Below are 23,263 nucleotides of genomic sequence, written 5' to 3'. Positions count from 1 at the left end.
GACCCACTGGTTTAGAGCAAGGAAAGCGAATGTTTTCTGCAAGGGGCACGATAGTCACTCATTTTGGGTGCAAAGCATACAGTCTGTCACAAGAATTCATGTCTGTAGTGCTAATAATAAAGCAGTCATAGATCATTTGTTTTTTTAAAGAGTGGATGTATTTTAATAAAATTTCATTTTAAAAATTAAAACACTTTTCCATTTTGAAAACATTTTTTTAAACACCGTGATTTAAAAAAGTTGTTCATAATACAGTTGTTTCAGGCATTCAGTGTTTTAGCACCATCCCACCACCAGTATGACCTTCCCTTAACCATTGTCCCTAATTTCCCCAAACCCTCCCCACCCCCCTTCTTGGCAGGCACAAAGTTATTTTATATTGCTTGTTACAATGAAATGGCAAGTGGAATTATTTAAAAATAGTTCAATAAAAGAAAGTTTGTGAAAATTGTTCTATCTCATGTGGGGTTATTAAAGACATTGTCCAAGGATTTACTGAGCTGTTATCTGCTAGTTGAGCCTTCCGTGTTCTTATTTTTGCTTATGGAGCCTACTTGGCTTCTGTGCTCCTTTTCCATTTGCTGTGCTCCTACTGTGCTGTCAGTATGGTGGAGTTTGGAGGTGTCCAGGACCTCCAGGATCTGTAGAACTGGAATTATCCTCAGCTACCCCCATCCCGAGGGAGCCCCAGAGTTTTCAGCCCAAACACCCGGCTACCCATGAGTTTCACTGGCTTGGCTTCTCTTCCGAGATTAGTCATGATATTGTGAGGCTGGGTTGTTGACATGGCAGCAGCTAAGGAATTTTTTGGGTTTTGAGAAACACAAAATGATGCTCATGCTCTATCCTCGCTGTGTGCTCAGGAGTGATCCCTGCTGGTTATCAAGGGACCACATGTGGTACCACGGACTCAACTCTCTGAAAGGCAAACAAGTACCTTAACCCCAGCCCTTAATAAAACTTTATTTACAAAAATAGGCAGCAAACTATCTTTGGACTGAAGAGTTTATTGATCCTTGATTCTGGATTTAAAATATTTGACTGTGTTCTTTTTTATTTGTGTTTTGGGCCACATGCAGGGGTGCTCAGGGCTTACTTCTGGCTCTGTGCTCAGGGATCACTCCTGGCAGGCTTAGGAGACCATATGGAGTTCCGGGAATCGAACCTGGGACAGCCACATGTAAGGCAAATGCCCTAAATCTTATTGGGTATTTGAATGTGTTCTTAAGGATTATACATGTAAAGTATATAAATATATATAAAGTATATGTATATAAAGTATATAAATCAACATTATTGTAGATTCTTGGTGAGGCAGAGGGCACCTGATTTTGTTCAGAAATCTCTTTCGGTAGGACTCGGGGGATCATATGTGGTGCCAGGGACCTAACCCCAGTCAACCACATACAAGTGCCTGACTCGCTGTATTATCTCTCCAGCCCTCATTCTGTAGACTTAACCAATGATTGGCATATTATTTTATTTTGCACATCAAATCCCTTTTGTCAATTTATTCCAAGCTGAAGGGATCTGGCTGGGATGCCCCAGTTCTCAAGTTATGTTTCAGAAATTGCTTGAAATGGGATTTTGTTTCTTTTGGTGACTTCTCATCAGGACCTGAAGTCGGGCATTACGGAGAGTTAATTAAGGGCTCTGAGAGTGACCGGGCACTGTAGTGAGAAGGATGTCGGCCAGTGGGGCTCTTCCAAGTGCACAAACAAATGACGGCTGCTTTCCCATTGCGTGGCTCTTGGTTTCCTCTCTCCAGCCTTGTTTCTCACTCGGCGAGGTCGGTGTCCCGAGAGAGAGTGATTTCATCCTGCAAGCGCCGAGACTGATCTAGGGAAAGAGGAAACAGGAATATTGTATTTTCTATGTGAATTGCCTTCAGCGGGGTCGCGGCAGAAGCCAGTCATGTATTGTGTTTAGAACAGTCCGTGGTCATTCCGCTTTTGAACTCTAATGGGCCGGGAGCCAAGGGAAGCCGCCCTTTCCGTTCCACCTGTTAGTGGGCACTTCTGAAATGTGGCGATTTCATTAAAAATGAAGGGATGGAGACTATGTAAACAAACTCCAAAGGGGGCAGGGGATGTTTCTATTGGGCAGTAATTGTATGTGTGTGTGTGTGTGAGAGAGAGAGAGAGAAAGAGAGAGAGAGAGGGATAGAGAGAGAGAGGGAGAGAGAAAGAAGCAAGGTAGTTTTTATTAAACAAAACTTGCTTACAAAGATGTGAAAGGAAAAAAGGAAAGAAAGAGGGGAAATATGTATTCAAGAGAGATCACAGGCTTTTCCAGAATGCAAATGAGCAAAGAAACATGGAGACAAGTGAGCGAGATGCAGGTCCCACGGAGGACACTGACTTGCAGAACAGCCGCTATTGGGCAGCATTTTTTAACATTTATTTTTAAATGGAATCACTGTGAGATACATGGTTATAAAGTGGTTCATGATTGGGTTTCAGTCATACAATGTTCCAAAATCTGTCCCTTCACCAGTGTACATTTCCCACCACTGATGCCCCAGCTGCCCTCCCACCCCCCCCCACCTGTCTTCATGGCAGGTGCTTCTCTCTCTCTCTCTCTCTCTCTCTCTCTCTCTCTCTCTCTCTCTCTCTCTCTCTCTCTCTCTCTCTCTCCCTCTGTCTCCCTCTCTCCTTCTGGGTATTATGATTTGCAGTACAGATACTGAAAGGTGTATCATGTATATCCCTTTATTCCTTTCAACACTGAGTTCTTGTCCAGAGTGATCCTTTCTAACACTTATTGTCACACGGGTCCCTTCTCTATCCTAACCTAGACAGTATTTTAAAATTGCTGTCACAGTCATGCTTTCAATGAGTCTCTGGCACCCTTCTTTCCCACTGGTTCCCTCTGTTCTTTTATCGCCATGTATTAGGAGAGAAAGTTTTAATGTGAGAAAAATCCTTATTTTTCAGGGAAGACTTTCTGAAATCACTAGCTACTTTGAAAGTAAGACACTGACTCCACGATAGGAGCAATGAGACTTGTCCTAGCAGCTGTGTGAGTGGTGGCGAGAGCTGTGCTTTGACCATGGAAACCGCGAGCCGCCGGCCTTTGAAGATTTGTAGGGGAGTAGAAGGAAAAGTCCTTCCACCAAATCTGGGTCAGCGGCGAGGCTCTGCACTGGGCGCCAGGCCAGTCCTCGACAGAACAGATCTAGGATGTTCTTTGTTTGGGTTTGGTGTGGGTGTCCCACGGCCTGCAGTGCTAGCGGCTAGTTCTGGCTCTGTGCTCAGGAGTTACCCCTGGTGGTGCTCGAGGGACAATATGTGGCTCAAACCACATCTTTGGGAGGTGGGGAGGCAGGCACCTTAATACCTGTACCAGCCCTCGAGTTTGACTTTGTTTTTAATTTTATTTTTATAAAACCATTCACCGTGATTTATTACATTCAATATTCCAGCACCAGTCCCACTGTGCTTACACCTTCCCGCCACATTATTTCCTATGTTTCCAGCCACCACCCAAGCCTGCCCTAATAGCAAGCCCGAAATGATTTATTTTGTATTGCTTGTTATGGTTAATATGCTAAAAATGATCAAAAAAGATTTTGTTAGGAGAAAGTGTGTGGAGATTGTTGTCTCTCACCTGGAGCCATCAGAGTTTGCTCACTAGTGCCAGGGGGGAGGCGTCCAGAGGACCGGCTCTTGTTTCCCCACTGCTGTCCTTTTGTCCCTGTATCTCTGTGCAAACACTGGCGTGAACATAGGAAAGGCCAGCTCACACGTGTACAATGGGTTTTTTAATCTCTGTGTTTGTGTGTGAGGCCTTGGCTTCACTCCCCTGCACCTCTATTGGGGACCTTGAGAACTACATTCATCTGTGACATTTCTGCCTATCACGGACTTATTTGGGAGAAGTCTTTTCACAGACTGCTTTTCTGCAGACCTGGTCACCACTGGTCACCACTCTTCTAGCCTTGATGCCCCAGCCCGTGTAATTCCTTCCCTCAACCCGTCTCTGTACCCTCCCTCTACCCGTCTCTGTACCCACCACATAGATAAGTGAGTGAGTCCTCCTGGCCGTGCTGTCTTCAGGGATCAGCGTGTAAGTCAGGCCCGAGTGACTGCATCAGTCAGGTGGCTGCAGGGAGAAGCCGGGGGTGGGGGGGGAGGGTTGGGGGGAGGAGGGGGCACTATAGGGAAGGGCAAGTGTTTAGAGAAAAACAGCACATGAGTGAGTTACACACGCTGTTGCTTTTCCCTGTCTATGCAGGCTGCAGGCTCAGGCCTCTGGGATGCTTCACGTGCATCTGAGATGCGTTACATGAGCTAGATAATACCCAGTCCATGAGGCATGTGGGTTGATTGTCTCTAGATGACCTGTAGATGTGTCCAGTGTCTATCAGGACAAAAACCTAAGTGGAAGATTCCCTCTTTAAAGAAATAATTTATGTAAGGCTAATCTCTTATGGCCTCGTTATTATTATTTTTTGAGGGGGGGATACCTGGTATGCTCAGGGACTATTCAGGGACCATGTGGTGCTGGGATGTGACCTAGGGACGTCTACAGGCAAGCATGTGCACAGCCTGGGAGCTGGCTCCTTCACCCTGGCTTTTAAAAAAAAGGATTTAATTTAATTTCATGGACTTTACTTTGTATTTAATTTCATGTATATATGTGTAATTGCTTTTCCAGTTGGCTATCTTCTTTGCTGCAGACAATAGATGCCAACTTTAACTAACTTCAGCTGGAAAGGGATAACGGGATAGTTTGTGGACGCAGGAGGCTGGAGAGCTGGGCTTGGGGCATAGGGAGAAACCAATGGGACTTCGGTCTGGTTAAGATCCTGGCACAGGACCTGTCAAAAGTGCCGGTGCCAGCAGATGCTTCCTGGACCATTGTCCTCGGCTGCTTTGGCACTTTCCCACTGTGGCACTTCCCATGCATCTCCATGACCCAACCCTAGCACAGGTCACCTCACATCCCTTCCCCGAGAATCGTGATGCCTGGAGCATCCATGTAGCCAGACCCCACAGGATGCTTGGTTTGCACGATATCAGCTTGCATCTCTCCATCCCTCCCTAATCTTGCTGTAGCTCCCTGCCCCGCATCTGCTTGGGCTGGTCCCCAAAACGGGAGTGCTGGGCAGACTGGAAGTCAGTCCTCACACCCCAGCTCACTTGCCAGACCCACTCAGGAGAAAACTGCATTGTTGTGGCTACAGTTGTTTTGAACTTTCTACCCTGCTCTCCTGCTCTGCCTTTCTGACCCTTTCCAGAGATGTTTGGAAACTGCCAGTGACCTTACAATCTAGCTGTGCGTGTTGCTCCCTCTTCACTGATGAGTGCTCTGAGGCTCCTCAAAGAATCATTGGCCAGAGGTACAGGTAATTCAAGGCAGAGCTAGGACCAGAATCCTGACGCTGACGTTATTCCCAGGTGCGATTTGATCTATGAGCCCATGAGCCCATGCCTTTGGCTTTTCATTGTCTGTTTTTCTTGCTGTCCAGCTCTTTCAGGTTGTGCCTTCTTTGAGGAGAATCTGCCCCTTGCTCCCCTTGGTTTGATGGTTGGCGCTACACCTGGTGTTGCTCAGGGGGACCAGATAGCACTGCAGCTCGAACTTAAGGTTGCCCTTCAGGCTTCCTGCTAGCCTCCATGTCGTTGTCTGAATTGTCATCTTCCTCATACCTGCCAGTCAGAGCTCTGAGGGGATCTCTGCCAGGGCCTGATCAAGTTCTGCCAAAGGACCTTCCTCTTATTTTTCTGAGCATCAAATCTGTTACAGCAGGACAAGTCAAGATAGGTTAGGAAATTCAAAATGAGGTATACTTGAAAACAACAAAGACTTTTGATGGTGAGCAATAAAAAAGAAACAGATTGTTCTATGCATATAATCAGCCATAACATTTTTTTGTATTTTGTTGCTTTATTTTTCTTTCCATACCATCACCATGAAAGCAGGACTATTTTAGTAATGACAGAGTGGTCAGTTCTCCTATCTTATGCTGCGACTAGTGGTCGCGTGCATTCCTGGGCCTTCTCGGAGAATGAAGTTTGAAAAGGAGAGACTCACGCCGAAGATCACGAAGGCATAGGATGACAGAGTGGAAGAAGATGTCTATGAAAGGGAAGAGAAGCAACGTTTGAGGAGCCGAGGAAGAGAGGCTGTGCTCCATCCATGCACCTCCGCAATACTCACAGTCCTAAAACACAAGTTGGATAATAGGGCGAGGTTTTCAGTCTTAAGACTCTGGAAATAGAAATGTTACAAATTAGTCATTAGTCTCTTTATCCCAGGATTTGGGATATCTTGTGGAAAATTTTTGCTTCCAAAATTAGGGAGGGGCTGGAGGGATTTAAAGCGGTAGAGTGCTTGGTTTGCATGTGGCCAATGTGGGTTGAATCCCCAGCATCACTTATGGTCCCCTGAGCCCTGTCAGGAGAGATCCCTGAGCACAAAACCAGGAGTAAGCCCTGAGCACTGCCAGGTGTGGTCCCAAAAGAACAAAAACAAGTTAGGGAAGTAAGTTCTTTCTGTTTGTTTTTAAATGATGCATTCAATAATAGACTGTCTGCCCACTTTAAAGTGCCACTACTTGCACTAAAATAATTTGTTTCCAAATTTCTGGCATCTGGAGGCAGCTACATCATCTGGAATGTGATAAGCATTGTTTGAGGTTTATAGTCTGAATTATGTGTTGCACGAACAGTTTTTGGTTGGGTTTTGTTTCATGTGAAAGACCCTAGGCCTCCTTTTTTTTGACATCTTCTTCCCTTTGCCCCCTGTTGCCATCCTTGCCCAGCTGGTGCCTGAGAAGGGGCAGTGTTTGGGGAGAAGGTGGGGCACAGCACCAGGACTGAAGAGGACGTAGTGCCCTAGAGACCCTGGGTCAGAGCCTGGTCCCCCCAAGGTTCTTACCCACAGAGGCAGCATGCTTCTGTCTCCCAGGACAGAAAAAAACTCGAGGGGGGAAAGCAGGCAGACTTGGTCTCTGGTTTCTCACAAGTCACTTGGATATTATTGATAACAGTTGCCTGAGATCAGTGACAAGGGCATTTCATTCTAGTCCAAGTATGCCAGGGGATTCAGTTACGATTTCAATAAGAAACGGGATACTTTGTCTTGTTTGTAATCCAGGGCTTGCATTGGCCCCATGCCTTGCAAACTAATCTTGGGAAGTGCTTCGAGGTCTTGGGCAGGAAAGCAGGGTTGCAGTGAGAGGAGACAGACAGATGGACAGACAGACAGAGTGCTGCCTTTCAGCCAGAGCAGCTGTGCATTTGATACTCTGTGGATCAGGCTTCTCTGTACTTCATACTTAAAAAAAAGGAAGAAATCTATACAATCCAAGTATGGAATCAGTGGTGTTAGCTCAGTTATGTGAGCACTGAGGAAGTAGGGAAAGTAGGGAAGAAAAGTAGAAAAAGAGAAAAACTACTTCAGTGTTCCTTGACAAACATGCACACACATGCACACACACACACACACATACATGCATGCGCGCTTTTTGAAAATAATAACCTCGAACGTCCTGGTGGGTCCTCTCCAAGTTTCAAACTAGGACTGTCCAGTAGTCTGCGGTCATCCGGGACCTCGTGGGCCTCACTGGGTCTGACCCCATGATGGGTTTTCTCTGCTCTACACAGTATTTCATTCTGCTTGTGTTAAAGGCTCAGCATCAAGAGTTGGGAAGTATTTCACAGAATGCACCAGATTGTTTTCTTGTGAAAAGTTGCCAGATCTGACAGTTCTGTGGCCTTCTCCTCAGCTCTAGCCAGCTGCACCTCCTGCTCCTTTTCCTCTCTACCTCAGATGATTTTTGGATCCTCTGCCCTGAGTACCTGTGCACATTGTTGAATCAGCTCGTCCTGATGCTCTGGAGAATGAAATGAAGAACACGGCTTGCTATATTTGTTCTGGAAGAAAATTGTTTTCCTGTAGTGGGCTCTGTGATGGTTTCACTTGTCCAGCCTTTGAGCTGTACTTGTAGCTCTCAGCACTGATCATTAGCTACCATAGCTGCTGAGAAACAACTTCCCTGTTAAAAGTATGGTTCCAGGCTGCAGAGATATAATACCGAGGGCAGGGCGTTTACCTTACACGCAGCAGACCCAGGTTTAATCCCTGGCATCCCATATGGTCCCCTGAGACTTCCAGGAGTGATCCCTGAGTGCAGATCCAGGAGTAAGCCCTGAGCACCATCAGGCATGTCCCCCGAAGAGAAGAAAGGGTTAGTTCATCCTTCCCACTACAGAAACTGATTCTGAGACACTTGGGTGTTTTAGGCCCCAGGCTTACTTAGACAGTAAGTAGGACATGCTGTCAGCCCCCACGCTTCGTGCTTCCACCCGAGTCCCAGAGGAGGCTCTGGGTATGAAATTCAGATTCCACTCAGCCGTCAGACTTTATCATGTCTTCCCCTTGAAAAGCTTCCAGGACAATCTCCTTCCATGAAAATCCGAGGGCCAAGGAGATGGAATAGGGGGTGAGACGTAGGGCACCAGGTACCACTGACTGGTAGCCGGATCATTGCCAGGAGGGCCCTCCTTCCAAAAACTGAATAAATAAAACCCAGGCAGCCAAGTTCATCATTCTTGGTCATGATCCTCCCCTCTGCCTTCTCTGTCCTCAACAGAATTGTGATCTCTGGTTCCCTTCACGCTGAACTTCTTGGCCTGAGCGCAGCACGTTCTCAGTATGCTGGGACCTTCTCCAGGCTATTCCTACCGGCCTGAACATGTCCTTTATTCTCCATAATGCTCAGTACAGCATGAGGTTATTTCAGGGCACACTTCAGATGAACAATAGGGATTTGAACTGTGTGGGTCCCTTTATACAGATCAGTGTTCTAAACACACAGAGCAGTCTTAAGATGGATTTTCTGATAGTTTTTTCAATTATTATTTTTAATTTTTGGCTTTTTGGTTCACATCCAGCAATGCTCAGGAGTTAACTCCTGGCTCTGAATTTAGGAATTATGCCCGGATGTGCTCGGGGGACTATATGGGGTACCAGGGATTGAACTCGGGTTGGCCACATGCAAGGCAAATACCCTACCTTGCCCTGCCCACTGTCCTATCACTCTGACCCCAGAGTAGGGGTTTCTTTTTTGGGGGGGTCACACCTGGCAATTCTTAATATTTACTTTTCTCTAGCCTTATTTTATTTTATATATTTAAAAATTTCATTATTATTTTTTTTTGCTTTTTGGGTCACACTCGGCAGTGCATAGGGGTTACTCCTGGCTCTGCACTCAGGAATTACCCCTGGCGGTGCTCAAGGGACCATATGGGATGCTGGGAATCAAACCCAGGTCAGCTGCGTACAAGGCAAAGGCCCTACCCACTGTGCTATTGCTCCAGCCCTATTTTATTTTTTAAATTTTATTTACTTTTGCTTTTTGGTGGCCACACCCCAGATGCTCTGGGGTCAGGCCTAGCTCTGTACTCAGGAATCACTCCTGGCAGTGCTTAAGGGTCTATATGGGATGTGGGGGATTGAACCCAGGTCACCGGCATGCAAGGCAAATGCCCTCCCCACTGTACTATCTCTGCAGCCCCTCTCTAACTTAATTGTAAGAATACAGTATCATGAATAAAGCATATAAAATGTCAGTGGCTTCAGTTGTCCACTCCACAGCAGCTGATTAGTAGTTGGGTTTGGGGGGAAGTGGGAAGTAAAATGAAATTTTCCGAGGTGTGAGATGGGGAGGACGGGGTGCTGGTGGCTGGAACCCCAACCCTGTTCAAGAGTTCACTGTACTTCCTTTCAGCAGTAAATGAATTCTTCTAAGTCCTTTGTTATGAAAATGTTTACTAACCTTATCATGTTGTCTTTCCTACTAGCATTTTCTTCCTCTTGCAAATCTGGAATGTTCACCAAACGTTGAAACTTTCCTTTGCAAAGCTTTTGTACCCACCTGCACTGAGCAAATTCAAGTGGTTCCACCCTGTCGTAAATTTTGCGAGAAAGTATATTCTGATTGCAAAAAACTACTTGACACTTTTGGAATCAGATGGCCTAAGGAACTTAAATGTGACAGGTAAGTTATATAAAAGCTACTAATGGTAAGATAAAAGCCACAAATGGTTTCTTTTATTTTTTATTTTTTGGAAGTAGAAAAGTTTATTGGAAAGTAGAAAAGAAAACAGAAGTAGGTCCCCAAGTGGGAAGGAACTTAGTATCAATAGTTTTCTTTAACAGTGGGGTTTGTTTTCTGGAATCTAAGTGACAGACTTTCATTATTTGGTTCAACAGTTGTTGAATGTCGGGTACTAAGCCTGACTTTCTTGGTGAAGAGCAAGACTAAACTTTGTTCTGGAATAAGGAAGTCATGAAATTTGCTTACAAATGGATGGGCACAGAGAGTGTCATGCTGAGTGAAATGAATCTGAAGGAGAAGGACAGACATAGAATGATTGCATTCATTTGTGGGATATAAGACCAAACTTTGTTCTTGGCTCAGGAGACAGCAGCGAATCTAAAACTAAATGCAAAATTGCAATCATACAAGAAAGGAGATGAATCATGGGGCTGGAACGATAGCACAGCGGGTAGGGCGTTTGCCTTGCACGCGGCCGACCTGGGTTCAATTCCCAGCATCCCATATGGTCCCCCAGCACCACCAGGAGCAATTCCTAAGTGCAGAGCCAGGAGTGACCCCTGAGCATCGCCAGTGTGACCCAAAAAGCTAAAAACAAACAAACAAAAAACAAAAAGAAAGGAAATGCATAGAGTCCCATGGGAATGTGTGATGGTGCCTTTGACCTCAGCTGGGAGGAAGTGAACCTTATTATCAACTCACTGATTTTTTCCTATCTTCGCCCTTCTTTTCATGCCTCCTCCCATTCTTTAATCTTGGTTATTTTTATCTCTTTTTTTTTTCTCTAGATATCAAGGGCTTATAATTGGAAGTGTTCTACTGACATAATAGGACCTCATGTAATAAATCTGGGGAGGAAGTGGGCTGCCCTTTTGTTTTCTTAGCAGTAAATGGAAGGAAGTGTCAGCCTTTGGGGCACTGCTGGCCGATGCATAATCATTTTCAGAAACAATTGATAATATGTAGTGAAGCTGAGGATGTTTACACCCAGCATCTGAGGAAGTCCCCTTCTACAGAAACTTTTTGAACTAAAAATCACACACAATAATATTGATTGTAACATTATCCCTAACTTGGGAAAAAGAATAATGAGAAAAAAGCTAAAAGTGTTTTGTAAGAGAATGCTTAGTCAGTTGGGGGGCACCCACTAAGAGACACCACGCCCTTGAGCAGATGAGAGCAGCTGCCCCACGATACCAGCAGAGAGATCCAAGAAGTTAATGAGGGAACAGGAGTTACCATAGAGTATATGAAGCATGGTATCATTTATATCATGTTCAGAATCTTTGAAATAATACAGTGTCACATTGTGGCTTAAAAAAATACTCTCGTGAAAAAGATTTTAAGTTGCACAAAAAGAATAAAAACTACACTTGTCATATTTCTGGGGAGGCAGAGAAGGATCTCGAACCAGAAAGGGCTCCCAATTTTGTCTGTAATTTGTTTTGCTTTTCTGAGTTAGATACAGAGCAAAATTTCCATAGTCAGTCAGGGTGGAGACATGGGCAGACCGTAGGGCACTCTCTGTGTGCCTGGGGCTGGGGGCCTGGGGAAGCTCAGGCCTCGAATGCAGGAGGCCCTGGATTTGGCCCCAGTGTAGCAAACACTCACATACGCACACAAAAATCTGCATGTGGCTATACTTTTTGTTTAGTTCCATTCTTACTTGAAGCATATTAAAGTGCTTTCTCCTTAAAATCCCCATTAATTCTTAAACCATATAAATTCCCCCTCGCCCCCTCAATAATGCTCGCTGTTTCTTTATTGGTTTGTTTTGGAGCTACTCAAGGCTTACTCCTTGCTCTCTGCTCTCAGAGATCCTTCCTGGCTTAGCTCAGGGGATCCTGTGGGGTGCTAGAGATGAAATATGCAGGTCAGGTGGAGGCAAGCCAAGTGCCTAAGTGCCTATCTGCTGTATTCTCATTCTCTCTCTCTCTCTCTCTCTCTCTCTCTCTCTCTCTCTCTCTCTCTCTCTCCTCCTCCTCTCTTCCTCCCCTCTCTCTCCTCTCTCTCCCCAATAGTGGCAGTTTGTAACTTGACTCTGTGGTAAAGTTCAGCACCAAACAGAAGTGTCCTGTGTCTCACTCAGGTCTGCCCGTAGTCAGGAGAGGGCCAGATCCGAATGGAAGCAGAAGGGCATTGTGGCTGAAGCTGCTTCTTAGGCCTCTGCCTTCTTTTTTTTTTTTTTTTTTTTTTTTTGCTTTTTGGGTCACACCTGGCGATGCACAGGGGTTACTCCTGGCTCTGCACTCAGGAATTACCCCTGGCCGTGCTCAGGGGACCATATGGGATGCTGGGATTTGAACCCGGGTCGGCCACGTGCAAGGCAAACGCCCTACCCGCTGTGCTATCTCTCCAGCCCCGCCTCTGCCTTCTTGCACTGCTTTGAGACCGTAGCTCTCACTTGAATGCCACCCCATGGATCCAGGAAATGACGTCATTTCTGCCATTTCACTTGCCATCACATTGGTCCTGGAGTAGATCTACTCTGTTCGTGGGTCTTAGAAAATGAACATTTAGGAGCTGGAGTGATAGTGCAATGGGTCAGCTGTTTGCCTTGCACACAATGGACCCAGGTTCAATCCCTGGCATTCCATATGGCCCTCTGAGAATTGCCAGGGGTCATTCCTGAGTGCAGAGCCAGGAGTGACTCCTGAGCATTGCTGGGTATGGCCTAAAAACTGAAAGGGAACAAACAAACAAAACGAGCATTAGTTTTCCCAAGTCTTACTCCTGGCTCCATGCTCAGGGATCACAGTTGACTGTGCTCAGGGGAGCATATGGGCTTCTGGGAATCAAACCTGAGTCAGCCATATAAAAGGCAAGTGTCCTACCCACTGTACTATTTCTCCCACCCTTTTCCTCCCAAGTTTTAGATTTTATTGGTTATAAGCAGACAGCCCCTTACTTTTTTGGGTCTTGAGACCCCAATCAAGGTAAATTCTTCCTTAATTATTTAAGAATGAATTGTTTACAAAAAAGGGATTTTTCAAATTCACCCATATATAATCTCCATTAGTGCACCTGGGCCTCAGAACAATCACAAGTCTTCAGGCTACTTTACAACCTTCTGTCAAACTCTAACCTAGCGTCTGTCTAGGTTTGTATGTGCTGTCATCAATTATCATTGCATATGAAAATATTTTATGAAACCTAGCATTGAAATCATGAATATCTAATACTGACATCATCTGTTTAATTTCTCTTTTGTCTCGACAGACTGCAATACTGTGACGGGACGGCTCCTGTAACTTTTGATCCGCAGACACAGCTTCTTGATCCTCAGAAAAAAACAGAGCAAGTGCAGAGAGACATTGGCTTTTGGTGTCCCAGGCATCTTAAGACTTCTGGGGGGCACGGCTATAAATTTCTGGGCATTGACCAGTGTGCACCTCCATGCCCCAACATGTATTTTACAAGCGATGAACTCGAGTTTGCAAAAAGTTTTATCGGGATTGTTTCTATATTTTGCCTCTGTGCAACACTCTTCACATTCCTTACATTTTTAATTGACGTTAAAAGATTCAGGTACCCGGAGAGACCAATCATCTACTACTCCGTCTGCTACAGCATCGTGTCGCTCATGTACTTTATCGGATTCTTGCTGGGCAATCGCACGGCCTGCAATAAGGCCGATGAAAAGCTTGAAATTGGGGATACTGTGGTTCTCGGCTCCCAGAATAAGGCCTGCACCATCTTGTTTATGTTTCTCTATTTTTTCACCATGGCTGGCACTGTGTGGTGGGTGATTCTGACCATTACTTGGTTCTTAGCAGCAGGAAGAAAGTGGAGTTGTGAAGCCATTGAACAGAAGGCCGTGTGGTTTCATGCTGTTGCGTGGGGCACGCCAGGCTTCCTGACCATCATGCTTCTGGCTATGAACAAAGTTGAAGGTGACAACATTAGTGGAGTTTGCTTTGTCGGCCTCTATGACCTGGACGCTTCACGTTACTTCGTTCTTCTGCCGCTGTGCCTTTGTGTGTTTGTGGGCCTGTCTCTTCTTCTAGCTGGCATCATTTCCTTAAATCACGTCCGACAAGTGATACAGCACGACGGCCGGAACCAAGAGAAGCTAAAGAAATTTATGATTCGAATAGGAGTCTTCAGTGGCCTCTACCTTGTGCCTCTAGTGACGCTTCTGGGGTGTTATGTCTACGAGCAGGTGAACAGGATTACATGGGAGATCACGTGGGTCTTGGACCACTGCCGTCAATACCACATCCCGTGCCCTTACCAGGTAAAACCTGACACCTGTCTCATCTCACTGTTTCATTGTAACATAGAAAATGAACCTTGGAAGACTGCTTGTATTAGTTGTGAACATAAAGTTGGGTTTCAAATGAGAATATCCAGTGGACATAAGGAGTGATTCCCGTTCATGAGTTGAAGCTGCAGTTAATGTCTCAGGTTCTTTCCTCAGGCTTCCTGACCATCAGGCTTCCTGACCAGGGCCTGAGAGCACAGTGGGTAGGGCACTTGCCTTGCACACAGCCAACAGGTTCAATTCCCAGCAGCACACATGTTGCTCAAGTCCCACCAGAAGTGACCCCTGAGCACAGAGCCAGGAGTAAACACTAAACACCACCGGACGTGCTCCCCTACTTCCCTGCAAAAGAGTTCTTTCTTCAGTTTTTAGCTTCACTTTACAGTAATCAAGTGCTTCATTTAGCTTTTCTTTCAAAATCACACTGGATGGCAAAGGCTGATTAATGAAGGGCAGAGTGAGCGAGAGGAAGAGAGGGCTCAGCTGGTGAGTTGGGAGCTGGTTTATATTCTTCAGGGAATGGAGGAACATTTGTTTGAGTCTATCCATCGGTTTTATAATTTTTTGCATAGTATATAACTATGAAGGCTAAACTTGATTTTTCAAAGGCACAGTGGTAGGTAGCGCTCAGAGGACATGAGGGATGTTCCTGGAAATACTCGACTAATAGGACCTTTTTAATCTAAGCCATTCCATACATCTTACTTTGCTGGAGGATGGCCCCAAGCAGCGTTCAGGAGCCCCATGCTGGTCCCGGTGAGACTGAGCAGGTCAGGCCAGATGGTTCAATGCCTGGACCTGACAGTGCTGGATGGCCAGGAGCTATACCCAGCAGTGCTCTGGGGGACGTGCAGGGTCCTTGTGCTCAAGAGGGGCTGCCTCCAACCTCTGTGCTGTCTTCTGGTGCACTTAATCATTTCAACTGAAACAACATGACTGGAACGAGCCCTATTTTTTTCTTTTTTTTTTTTTCTTTTTGGGTCACACCTGGCGATGCACAGGGTTTACTCCTGGCTCTGCACTCAGGAATCACCCCTGGCAGTGCTCAGAGGACCATATGGGATGCTGGGAATCGAACCCGGGTCAGCGCGTGCAAGGCAAACGCCCTACCCACTGTACTATTGCTCCAGCCCCTCAAGCCCTATTTTTGTTGTTTATAATTAATATAAGGATGGAGATTTAGAGATTGAAAAAGTCAATTTATGTAAACATTCCTCAGCATTTTAGCTGTGTTTTTTAGTAGAAATTTTCTTCTTCTTTTTTTTTTTTACTAGATTTTGTACATTTTTCTCACTATCAAATCAAGCAGTGTGTGGGTTAGAATCCTTCACATAATTGGTATTCTAGAAAGTTACTGAGCTACTGCTTTGTAACCTTGTAGAAATCTTTTCATATACTGTATTGTGTGGGAATAAAAATTTTATTTCAGGGGCTGGAGCAATAGCACAGTAGGTAGGGCATTTGCCTTGCATGCGGCCAACCCGGGTTCGATTCCCAGCATCCCATATGGTCCCCTGAGCACTGCTAGGGGTGATTCCTGAGTGCAGAGCCAGGAGTAACCCTGGTGCATCGCCGGGTGTGACCCAAAAAAGCAAAAAGAAAAATTTATTTCAATACTCAGTGTATGTTGTCTGTTACCCATTGTTTGTTTTTAATATACATTTAAAAGGGAGCTGTGCTTTAAAGTGATCCTACTATATATAGTAAATAGCTCCTACAGTACTCTTTTTTTTGACAAATTAATGGGGGAATGAACAATTCATACAACTAGAAATGTTTAAGATTATAATTTTTTAAATGTTTTATGTACCTCCCCAGCACCACTGGGTGTGCCCAAAACAAAACTTCATCTGAAGCAACTAGTGCATTATAAAATAAAGTGAGAAAAGTCTAATCTTAAAAATGAAGAAGGTCCATATAGCTATATAAAAATCAGAATTATTGGGGCAAGAAGTGCAGTACAGTGGATAAGAAGCTTGCTTTTCATGCAGCTGATCCCAGTTTGATCCCAGCACCATACAGGGTGTCCTAAACCTACCAGGAGTGATCCCTGAGCACAGAGCCAGGAGTAAACCATGAGCACTTCTGGGTATGACCCCATAACACAAACAATAATAAAATTCAAAGATTTTTTTAATTGCTAAATTTGACTAAGTGAAAACAAAAAATGACTTTTTATGATTCTGCTTGAAGACCACCATAATGTTACCAGGAAAATCCACATCAAGTATAATTCTTGTCATTTATATATGAAAAACAGTGTTCCTAGAGACCAACAAGAAAAATTAGACATTTTAAAAGAAAAAATAAGTAGGAAGATGGTTCACACAAAGGGAACATCAAAAATGCTTCACATTATTAAACATGGGATCAAAAATGTTATGTGAAGAATCCAAATGGAAATGATAATAAAAGCCTATTTTTTACGTGTGGTAAACATTCCTCGTAACTACTATGTTGGTAAAGTCGTGGCAAAATAAGCATTCTCAAGCTTTGCCCTTCAGTTCTTCAGTCTATAGGAAGTGTTTTGATGATATCTGCACTTGAAACCCATGCACTCTGATTTTGCCCCCTGGGACTGTGGCATACATGTGCCCATCAGCATGAGAAGACCCCCCACACAGCAGTGCTGCTGCACCTTGGCTGGCATTGACTGGAACATACCAGAAGCCCAATCTCCTGCAAAAGCAGTAGCTGATTAAATTGTGGTTCATTCACACCATGGAACAGCTCTTTCAAAGAATGAATGACCTCTGAGGAATATTAATAAGTGAAAAAATGCAAGAAAAAATTCCAAGTATGTGGTCTTATGATAGTGTGCAACCTTTGGGAATTCAGTCTTCTAAATGTTGTCTTAAAAGAAAGGTATTACATAATCTTCATGAGCTACTGATATTTTTTCATTTTACTGATATTTCTTTTACTAGCCAACTAAACTTTTCTAACACAAACATTGGTAACACAAAGACTAAAATGGTATGTTATTATAATGAGTTGCAATGTATATTTTTTGTAGTAAAGGAAAAGAGATACTTAGAAGTTGATATATTTTGGCAACTATAAGAAACTGCAATATCTATAGAGAAAAATTAATGTTGAGGCATCAAACTCAGATTTGGGGACCACCTTCCTAAATATACTTTGGTATTTCTATGGGTATGGATTTTAATCCTGGATAAATACTCTTTGTTTAGCACCTTAGAAGGAATGTATTATATTTCAAGCACTGTTGATTGTTATGTCAAACATTTCATAACAAAACAGACTGAAGATATATGCTTTCTATTCAAGTTTTACATAGACCATAAAGTTATATCTCCACTTTAAGTGTATCACAGAAATTTTGATTATTGACTTGTTTTTGTAGGCAAAAACAACCCGACCAGAATTGGCATTATTTATGATAAAGTATCTGATGACTCTGATTGTTGGCATCTCTGCTGTCTTCTGGGTTGGAAGCAAAAAGACTTGCACGGAATGGGCTGGATTCTTTAAGCGAAATCGCAAGAGAGAGTAAGATCCTATTGGTGTTGTTTGCAACCTGTCTGGTGTTTGAGAGTAAATAGGCCAAACTGTTGAAATAACCACTGCATTGAACTTTGCTCATATCAAGTATTGTTTCAAGCATGGAAATAACTTCCTTGGTGAAATAGATTTTACTGTGGTATTTCTTATAATAGTCTGACATTTTATTGAAATATGAAGGAAAGATAGGTAAAATGTACATTTTCTCCCTAATTTATAATATCTCCAGTATCATTACTGATACCACTGGATTACTTGGGAGTGGAGCATTTTCACTAATGATGGCCTTTTTAATCAATAGTAAAAGATTAAGTGGACTCAGATGTAAGATAACCTGTAGAGTATGACTCAAATGCACTAAATGATCATTATTTTCTATCTTAATTACACATAGTTGTGCCCTAAATGTCACTAATTTCCCTTGCCCAAGATGGTAAAACTTTAAACTTAGAGAAAATTCCATAGCAATACAGTATAATTACATTTATGAGCCCAAAATTCATTTTAGTGATTTACTTACGTGATATATGGTATCCTATATAATTTAAAGGCAATTCTCCATTGTTTTGATTAGAGACATTTTTGTAAAAACAAATTCAGGACTCTAGGGGCTGAAATGATAATATTGCAGGCAGGGTGTTTGCCTTGTACACAGCCAACTTGAGTTCAGTTGCCGGCATCCCAGGTGATCCCTTGAGCCTGGGGTGATCCCAGAACATAGAGCCAGGAGTAAGGTCTGAGCATTGGTGGGTGTGACCCCCTGACACCACCAAAAAAAAATAATATTCAGGACTCTTGGACCTCACAAGTAAGTTTTGAAAGTCTGAAGAATTACATTTAATTGAACTTTCATTTCAAGACCATTAAATATATTTTATGACCTTTTTCTTCTAATTTACTTTTGCATTGATATACTCATATTGATATAAGGGCTGGAGCGATAGGCCAGTGGGTAGGGTGTTTGCCTTGCACATGACCGACCCAGGTTCGATTCCTCCGCCCCTCTCGGAGAGCCCAGCAAGCTACCGAGAGTATCCTGCCCGCATGGCAGAGCCTGGCAAGCTCCCCATGGTGTATTCAATATGCCAAAAACAGTAACATCAAGTCTCACAATGGAGATTTTACTGGTGCCCACTCAAGCAAATTGATGAGCAATGGGATGACAGTGACAGTGACAGTATTGATATGTGTGGCACTATCTCACACAGATAGTCCCACACTTTATGCTGGTTTGAGTGTTCTTGCCCTACCTAAATATAGACTTTTGTCTATTTCTCACCCATACTATTTGGGCTGACAAAAGCAGCGAAGAATGTATGCACGAAAGCTTTCACTGCATGACAGTCTACTTGTATCTCATAGTCTTTACATTAAACATGTATGTTTGGCCACACTGGCAGTGCTCAGGGGCCACTTCTGGTGAGGTTCAGGCCACGAATAGAACCAGGACCTTCTGCATACAGGCACACACAGAACTATGTCCCCAGCCCTTGCTGCATTTCCAAGACTAGGTTTTAGAAAGAATAAATCACATAGAACTTCTAACCGTTAAATTAAGATTGTCGGCAGAAGTTTTGCTACATGTTGTGGCTTCTACAGCCGCGCCTATCCATACCTCTCCTTGCACTGCCTTTCAGCCCCATCAGTGAGAGCCGCAGAGTCCTGCAGGAGTCCTGTGAGTTTTTCTTGAAGCATAATTCTAAAGTCAGACACAAAAAGAAGCACTACAAACCAAGCTCACACAAGCTGAAGGTCATTTCCAAATCCATGGGCACCAGCACGGCAGCGACCGCCAATCATGGCACTTCTGCCATCGCCATCACCAGCCACGATTACCTGGGACAAGAAACAGCAACCGAAATGCAGATCTCACCAGACACCTCAGCGAGAGACATGAGGACTGAGGGTGTGAGCACCCCCAATAAATTAAGGGAGCAGGAAGGCGTGGAGCCTGCTTCCTCCCCAGCCGCCTCCAGCGTCAGACTCTGCGGGGACCAGGCAGACAGGCCTGGCCGGGCCGGCACCGTCCATGACAAGATCAGCTTGTCTGGGAGTGCACGGAGTGAAGGAAGGTGAGCTTTGCCCTCGGTTTCCTCAGCCCCGACCCTTCAGAGCTGGGCGTTAGACTTACTAGTGCAGAGCATGTCTGTCTGCCCAGGAAGGCTCCTAGAGGCCTTGCTTCTGTGCCTTGGTTCTGCCTACAAACGCACTTCTCTCTGCTTAATTCTCCCATCCAAGAACTAACCAGGCCCGACCTGCTCAGCTTCCAAGATCAGATGAGTTCGGGCATGTTCAGGGTGGATGGGTGTAGAGTCCTGACTTCTCAGCTCTGAGAAAAGCCTTCGTGTACATTGTCAAGTTAGGTACATGTTTAAGGTCCATCTGAAATACAGGCTGTGACACTTTATTTTATTTTGGGGGTCACATCCAGCAGTGTTTAGGGCTTACTCCTGGCTCTGGGCTCAGGGATCACTCCTGGTGGTGCTCAGGAGACCATATGGGATGCTAGGGAATGAACCTGTGTTGGTGCATGCAAAACCAGCATCCTGCCTGCTGTAATAGCGTCGCCTCCATGCCCCCTCCTCAGGGTTATACCTCAGTTCATACTAAATTAGAACAGCATCTACAAGGCATTTTCCCTTTTATAAAAAAGTCACTTACAAAATGTTCTGTGGGGCTGGAGCGATAGTATAGCAGGTAGGGCATTTGCCTTGCACATGGCCGACCTGGGTTGATTCCCAGCATCCTATATGGTCCACCAAGCACCATCAGAAATAATTCCTGAGTGCAAAGCCAGGAGTAACCCCTGTGCATCACCAGGTGTGACCTAAAAAGCAAAAAAAAAAAAAAAAATGTGTTCTGTGTATTTTTTTCTGAGCATGAAATAATATTGACATTTCCAAGTGGGCCTAGGAGATCCACATACAGGTAAACATTTAATTAGTGGGAATGCTAATTAACTACTATGAGATTTCAAGGTTGTCTCCCCTTGCCCTCACAAACGAGTATTCTCTAGCCTCATGGTGTATGAGTCTGTCATTAGACACACACCTTTGTCCCCAGCCACGTTTGTAAATTACTCCAAGGCACAGCCAAGGTCTGAGTCATCTCTGGGTCCCCAAACCCTTAGATCCTGTCTGCACTGTGGTGAAAAATACATCCAATATTTGCTAACCAGAAGGCAGGAGTCTTAGGAATTGGATTTCCTCATGAAGCTTCTGCATGATTTATTTTTTTTTGCTTTTTTTGGGGGGTCACACCCAGCCATGCACAGGGGTTGCTCCTGGCTCTGTGCTCAGGAATTACTCCTGTCGGTGCTCAGGGGACCATATGGGATGCTGGGAATCGAACCCGGGTCAGCCGCGTGCAAGGCAAACGCCCTACCCGCTGTGCTATTGCTCCAGCCCCTCTGCATGATTTTTTGATGCTACATTTTTTTGATGAAATTTTTCAAGTTGTCAAGAATGGTGTCAGAAGAGAAATTCTTTGTATTTGGAGCTGTCAGATATCTGATGGCATCAGAGGGGAGATTCTTTGCATTTGGAGCTCTGTATTTGTCAGCTGATACAGGACTGAAAAAGAAGGCAGGAAAAGTGGGCATCTGTTGTCAGAGTAAGTGGCGCCACATCTGTGCTCTGCTTTGTCTGAGTGTCACTGTGCTCTCTTTTTTCCCTAGGGCAACTCCCAGAAGTGAGGTGGCTGACTCGGGCCCAGCACCAGGAAACCTTTTGCAGGTCCCCAGTTCTTCCAAGCCAAGTAGCCTCAAAGGCTCAGCATCGTTGCTCCCTCAGTCAGCATCGGAAACGCGAGAGGAGCAGGGTGCAGGCACCTGAACCCCCCAACTTCTCCTGCGAGTCTACTTACACTGGAGGTGACCAGGCCACCATCTTCCAGAAACTGTGACTAGAATTCTCCTTTTGCACTTCAAGCCATGTTGCTTGCTGTTACACTGGAATCCAGAGTCCAAGGATCATACACTGCATCCTTCAGCTGTTAGCAATGGCGATGCAGCAGGAAAATGTGTAGGCCCGTCATGTTGTTTTTAATCGTGTGGGAGAAGGAAGTAGAGGAATCTTTTCTCTTTCGGAAGATTCTACTGTGGTTAAAAGTGTTTTAGGATGGAATAGGCTATTCACTTTTTGTGGTATAAAATCGAGTTTTTCATGGCAGAAATATTTAAAGCTTTGTATCTTTTTATATATATATTTGCAAAGAACTTTGTATGTTTTTGAAATTTTTTAGAAATCCTGGGAAAACTGTTCAGGTATTTTTATTATAGTAGTCTGATTTTATTTTAGCACTCATTAGGGACTTCTACACTGTATTTCTTTTGAAGCATCAAAAACTGTAAAAACACCACTGTGATATAAAGGGAATTCATCTTTACAAATACACACACACATCTTCTCAAGTGTGTGAATTTTTATAAAGTTTTATGGTTTTAGGAAGCTTGCAGATCCGTCATGCAGCTGAAATAAGGTGCTCCTAGGTGTCCCTCTTGATTGTATTTTGCTGCTCCTTGACCCTTCTACATTGGGTGGGGTGGGAGGTGGGACTAGGCCAGGCCAGCTCCTCTGGGGCTTTCTCCTGGCTCTGCGCTCAGGGATCACTCCTGGTGGTGCTCAGGGAACCATATGTGGTGCTGGGGATCGAACTGGGGCCAGCCATGTGCAAGGCAAGTGCCTTAACCCCTTCTTAACCCCTTTACTCGACCTTTCTACATTTTCTTAGGTTAAAAAAAAGCTACTTTTTGATAAATTAAGCTAAGTTCAATTGATGGCACTTCTTAAATGTTTCATAACAACCCAAATTATAATATTGACAGGCACATTTGCAGTTGCTTATACTTTTTTGGTTGTTACTCTCTGGTGAGGTGCGGCGCAGGCATTTGGGCCGCCTGTCACCATGTTCAGGGGCTTCTCCCAGCTGTATTTGGCGTCACTCCCAGTACTGTTTGAGGGTGGTGCCAGAGACCAAACTGGGGTGCACTGCATGCAAGGAAGTGCCCTAACTCCTGTCCCAGCTTTCTGGCCCTACACTTTTATTTTAAATTTTAACTTTTTTTTTTTAACACCTACAAAACTGCAGACACTTGGTATTTTGTACTGTTTCTCTCAGCTATGTAGGGTTCACTTTTGTAGCTAACTAGGATTTTGGTGAACATTCAAAGGCAACTTTGCAATATTAGTGCCAATTTAAAATGAGGGAAGTGTAGTTCTGATAAACAAGACATATTTCATATAATATGCTTTAAAATATTAAATAATTTTCTTAATTCTGTTTCCATTTAAGTATTGTTCCTCTAACAAAGTTTTCTTACACTTTTGGGTTTTTCTCTGCTTAGCATTATGTTAAAGCATAAAAAGAAAACGATCGTGTACTGTATGGGAAATGTAAATATGAAT

At 44.2% G+C, this 23,263-nt stretch overlaps 1 protein-coding gene across 1 annotated transcript in view; it reads left to right on the top strand.

Annotated features, from left to right (window-relative positions):
- FZD6 (frizzled class receptor 6) overlaps positions 1 to 22,374 on the top strand; it is a 28,147-nt gene extending 5,773 nt beyond the window's left edge. Inside the window, exons 3-7 of the mRNA XM_055127640.1 lie at positions 9,813 to 10,009; positions 13,289 to 14,306; positions 17,701 to 17,846; positions 19,496 to 19,930; positions 21,535 to 22,374. Coding sequence (XP_054983615.1) covers positions 9,813 to 10,009; positions 13,289 to 14,306; positions 17,701 to 17,846; positions 19,496 to 19,930; positions 21,535 to 21,691 — 1,953 coding nt within the window. The 3' untranslated portion in view covers positions 21,692 to 22,374. The remainder of the gene's footprint in view (positions 1 to 9,812; positions 10,010 to 13,288; positions 14,307 to 17,700; positions 17,847 to 19,495; positions 19,931 to 21,534) is intronic.
- Positions 22,375 to 23,263: the final 889 nt, after the last annotated feature.

The sequence above is a fragment of the Sorex araneus genome, chromosome 2 (assembly GCF_027595985.1).
Source record: "Sorex araneus isolate mSorAra2 chromosome 2, mSorAra2.pri, whole genome shotgun sequence".
NCBI classification, from domain to species: domain Eukaryota; kingdom Metazoa; phylum Chordata; class Mammalia; order Eulipotyphla; family Soricidae; genus Sorex; species Sorex araneus.
Note: the sequence above shows the minus strand (reverse complement) of the source record. Positions and strands in the feature narration are given on the sequence as shown.